The sequence below is a fragment of the Chlorella variabilis genome, assembly GCF_000147415.1.
Source record: "Chlorella variabilis unplaced genomic scaffold CHLNCscaffold_19, whole genome shotgun sequence".
In the NCBI taxonomy this organism is placed as follows: domain Eukaryota; kingdom Viridiplantae; phylum Chlorophyta; class Trebouxiophyceae; order Chlorellales; family Chlorellaceae; genus Chlorella; species Chlorella variabilis.
The window spans coordinates 9,911-14,651 of NW_005435069.1; the positions used below are offsets into that span (position 1 = coordinate 9,911).

The 4,741-nt window shown below is 67.2% G+C and overlaps 2 protein-coding genes across 2 annotated transcripts; one reads left to right on the forward strand and one right to left on the reverse strand.

Moving 5' to 3' along the window:
- Positions 1-376: 376 nt before the first annotated feature.
- On the reverse strand, positions 377-3,471 carry CHLNCDRAFT_137236 (expressed protein; the record flags this gene model as incomplete). Its single annotated transcript, XM_005845067.1, has 10 exons — positions 377-460; positions 684-789; positions 1,054-1,135; positions 1,395-1,469; positions 1,698-2,102; positions 2,270-2,379; positions 2,561-2,654; positions 2,833-2,943; positions 3,132-3,262; positions 3,458-3,471. The coding sequence occupies 10 exons, from the start codon at positions 3,469-3,471 to the stop codon at positions 377-379; spliced, it is 1,212 nt and encodes a 403-aa protein (XP_005845129.1).
- Positions 3,472-3,910: 439 nt separating this feature from the next.
- On the forward strand, positions 3,911-4,684 carry CHLNCDRAFT_137237 (hypothetical protein; the record flags this gene model as incomplete). The annotated part of the gene is made up of 2 exons (XM_005844962.1): positions 3,911-4,043; positions 4,479-4,684. The coding sequence occupies 2 exons, from the start codon at positions 3,911-3,913 to the stop codon at positions 4,682-4,684; spliced, it is 339 nt and encodes a 112-aa protein (XP_005845024.1).
- Between the last annotated feature and the right edge of the window lie 57 nt (positions 4,685-4,741).

Genomic DNA, 4,741 nt, shown 5'->3' on the forward strand with positions numbered 1-4,741 from the left:
TGCAGGGATAGGGGTCATGTGCCGGGAGCGGGGAGCAGGGGAGCGCTGTGCATGCTGTGCAGGAGGGTGCTCGGGAGGGATGGCCCCTGAAGCGCCGACAAATCGGACAAAATGAGCAAAGGGTGGGTAACGAATGTGGGGACAGATCGAGCGCTGGGCGCAGCCCAGCAACCAAGCAAAACTGGGGCAGCAGATGTGCGCCTGCAGGGCAGCGCAACATGCAGGTGCGCTGCCCCGTGGCGAGCCACGGCAGCCGTGCTGAAGTGGTGCTGCACATGCGCATGTGGCTGGCAGGCAGGCCTAGGAGGCGGACAGGCAGGGCGAGGGATTCCCTGCCACCCTGCCACAGCTGCCACTGGCAGTTGCTGGTGCCCCGCTAGGTCAGCTCGGTGGGGCTGACATCTGGCAGCGAGTCTGGGTCGCAGTCGTCCTCATATCCGTACAGCTCTTCAAAGTTTCCCTGAAGGCACAAAAACAAAGAAGGCGAAGGGAAGCAGGCGGGCAGGGAGGGAGTGCAGCGCAGCGGCGGTCACACGAGGTGGGTCGATGGGGCGGCGGCGGGAGCTGCGCAAGCCTGGGGAGGCCGCTGGGGAGGCCAGCGGGCACAGCCAGGGCCGGCGCAGGGCGCGGCCCATGCCGTGTGGGCACGCGGGCTGCAGCGCGGCCGGGGCGGCGCTCCTCACCAGCAGGAAGCTCTCTGGAAGCTCTGCGGCGCTGGTCATGAGGCAGGCCTCGGTCCAGGCGGTGGGGGTGTAGGAGTCGTTGTAGGAGCTGTTGCCAGGGATCCAGCTGCAGCCGGGGGTGGGCAGGCAGGGCAGAGCAAGTGGAGGGGGCTGAGGAGTGGGCAAGAGCGACGGCACATCATGCACCGATTTGGCGCATCAGCTGCTCAGCGCAACCTTCCCAGCGCTGTTTGCCACACTTGCATGCAGACCACTGCCTCGGTCACGGGGGAATACTTCCCGCGCCAGTGGCACCATAGCCGCTCCCACTCCCTCCTCCCTCCTGCCCCGAACCGATTGTGCACCCCTGCACCGGCTCTGGCCAGCTCACCTGATGAACCAGTCGTTGGCAAAGAAGTCGATTGAGGAGAAGTTGGTGGGGACGGTGGTGTCGGTCAGCGGCGGCAGGTCGTCTGCAGGACAGGGAGGGGACAGGCCGGCGGTGCACGGCATCTGGGATCAGCGCAGGGAGCGGCGGGGGGGCAGGGCGAGGGAGGAGCGCGCGAGGCGGCGGCGGCAGAGAGATGCATCCACTGGGCCTCGTCCGCCAGCCGGTGAGTGCATCCACTCCACAGCCGCCGTCTGCCACGCCCTGGCTGCCACCCCGCTGCAGCCAGCAATCACCACCACCCTGCCGCCTCCACCCTGTTGCCTACTGCCGCAGCCGCTCACCCTCATCCACATCCGGCTGCGGCAGGTCTCCGCCCACGCTGCGCGCCTCGGCCAGCAGTCGCGGCAGGATGCGGACTGCAGCGGCAGCGGCGGGGCGGCGCAGCAGGCAAGGCAGCGTATCGGGCGGCTGCTATGGCTGCAGGAGCAGGCGCAGGCGTACAATCGCAGCGCACACAGCCCCTCCCGCCACGCAGCATGCAAGCTCACCAGCACCCACGCCAGCGTGCCAGACGATAGCCAGACAGACAGACAGCCAGACAACCAGACAGCAGGCAGCACACCACCCCCCGCCTGGCCGCCCACCTGCTGTGATGTCTATGCCCCGCGCCGCCTGTGCCGCCACCACCATGGGGTCGCTGGCGGCGCCCTCCATGGTAATGAGGTCCTGCAGCAGCTTCCGGGTAACTGCCAGGTGCGCCGCGTCGTGCAAGCGCCGCCGCCGCTCGGCCCACGGCGCCGGCGCGGGCGCCGGCTCATACATGCCGGGGGCGGCAGCGGGGACGGCGGCACCCCACGGCCACGAGAAGAGGCGCCGCCGCCGCCGCGTGCGCCGCCGCGTGTCGTCGTCATCATCATCGTCGTCATCGTCGTCGCCATCTTCACCCTCTGGCGATGGTGGCGGCGGCGGCGGCGGCGAGAGGTCCTCGCCCCTGATCAGGACCCGGTCAACCAGGTCTATCGCTTCCAGCGTCTCCCCCACATTCAGCACTGCAGGCAGAGAGATGGAGCGAGAGAGAGAGAGGGAGAGTGAGCCGTGGCCAGTGCTTCATTTGCTGCGGCAGGGCTGGCAACACAATGCAGCAAGCTGGGTGGCAGGTGTGCATTGGTTACTGATCACAAGGACTTCGGGCGCCCCGCGCTCAAACAATGCGCACCTGATAGGAGGGGCACCCGCTGCACATCGCCCACCGCCTCGTACGCCACTCCTTCCCACTCGCAAGGCTCCCGCAGCCGCAGGCTGCACAGGCCATCCGCGTATGTCGACCTGCGGGCACAGGGGGGCGGGATGGGTTGGATGAGCGAAGGAGGAGAGCAACCCGTGATGCAGCCCAGGACGAGGCCGGTACTGCGACGCAGGCGCAGCTTCCGACACCAGCATACCAGCAGCTCATGAGGCTTTCCCATCACCCCACCACACACACACACACAATCACACATACACACACCTCGCCTCCTCCATGTCAAGCTGCACCGCCAGCTGGCCGGGGGTGCGCCCGCGCGGCACGATGTAATAGGCCAGGGGAAGCTCCACCAGCAGCTCTGCGGGGAGGCATCCAGGCAGGCAGGCGGTCACGCGGCGTACTCTTGCTTTGCGGTGATGAGGTGATGATGGGGTGGTGTGATGAAAGGAGGAATCAACAGGTGAGAGACTGTCGATGTGTGGGGTGCACACACACAACTCTCACACACACACACACACACACACATGCACACACACCTTCGGAGCGGGCGTTGGGGGCGTCGATGACGGTCACATTCACGGCTGTCAGGGTGTCGGGGTCCTCCGGGTCGATCTGGGGGATCACCTGGCTGGTCAGGTTGTCGTACACTGCAGGGGAGGAGAAGGAAAGGGAGTGGAGTGGAGCAGACGTGGGGCGGGGACGAGAAGAGGCTGGGCACACGACTAGGGCGTGGCGCTGCTGGCGTCCCCCGCTCAGCACAGCCCGAAACGGTGGTGGACGCCCTGTCAGCCAACCCTGCCGCGTGTGACACGTCTTTCTTTCCTCCCAGACCCACCCGTCAGGCACTTGGGCTCCGGCAGGTACACGTCCGCGTTGCACACCAGCCACATGCGCACGGCGGCGTGCTGGATGATGCCGTAGCCCAGGCAGCACAGGCTGTCGGCCACAAACAGCTGGCAGGCGGGCCTGCGGGCAGCGGGAGGGGAGCGGGCACCAAGGTTACGGGTCGAGAGAGGAAGCAGGTCGCTACGTGCCTGCAGCGCAATGCCCATGCAGACCTCTGCACAGCGAGGCATGTGCAGGCACCGCCGCAGCTGCTGACAGAGGGGCAGCGGCTGGCGGCTACGGCCACATGCGTACAGCCACCAGCCGGCAGCTCACTCTGCCATGCACATGGTGCCGGGCTGCTCAGGGCCGGGCGCCGGTGAGGGGCTGCGGTGGTCTGCGGGCAGGGAGGCGTGAGGGGGGCAAGCGGGCGACGTGGATGAGCGAGGACGGCGGCGCGCTTGCTACCAGACGTCGCAAACGCCGCATGCAAGCGCCAGCCGGCTGGGCAGCACACTAGCAGTGCAGGTGGCGTTGGCGGCAGCAGCAGCCGTCGCATGCAATTGCTCCTTGTGGGTGTGACAGACAGACAGCGGGCCCATGAGCTCACCAGGATCGGGCGAGTGGTCTCCTCCGGGCGCCGGGGCGTGGCCGGGAGCGGGGCCGTAGGGGCTGCTGTCGGGTGCGGGCGCATTGGGCGAGACGGGGCCGTAGGGGCTGGTAGGGCTGACCGGCGCGTACGGGCTGACAACAGGCGCGTACGGGCTGACAACAGGAGCATACGGACTGATGACGGGAGTGTACGGACTGATGACAGGACTGTACGGGCTGATGGTTGGGGAGGGCGACGGCGAAAGGATCGGGGAGGGCGATGGGGAGAAGACGGGCGACGGGGAGGGGGAGGGCAAGGGGCTCGGTGTCGGTGCGGGACTGGGAGAGTAAGGCGACCATTCCTGACAAGAAAAGGTAATTGAAGTGAACCAAGTTGTGATGTTTGCAGGGAGGTTGAAAGACATCGCCAGCCCACAGAAGCAAGCATGACGGCTATGGCGCATCGGCCGCACTGCAACGTACCGGGGAGGGCGACTCCTCTGGAGACGGGGAGGGAGAGGGGGAGGGGGAGGGGGAAACCACCAGTGCATCGTGTTGTGCCCCCCGGGTTGAAGATCTCGAGGCCTGGGTTGGGCGTGGCTGGCTGGGCTGCCCTTGTGACGTAGTTGACAGCAGCGTAGTTGACAGCACCGCCACAGCCCTGGCGGTGCATACCTTCATCCGCTGCCTGCAGCCCCCCACCTGCATGGGCCATGCACAGGGTCGACACGTCACCACCCCTGCCCCCACTGCTCCTTGCCTGCAGGCCAGGGCAGCGGGTTTGTGTGGGATGGGCGTGGCCACATCGCCACCAACTTCCACGTCATACGCGGGGCCTCCGAGGTGCGGGTGTCGCTCATAGACCAGTCCACGTGGCCCGCCAAGATCATCGGGGTGAGGGCCCCCAGCGGCCCTGCCCCTCGCAGCCTGTCGCTGTCGCGGAGGGTTCTGGTGCTGCGGGACAGGCTGTAGGCCCAACGCGCTGAAGAGGCTGCCTGCCCGTCTCCCTCAACCTGCGCCCGCTGCTGC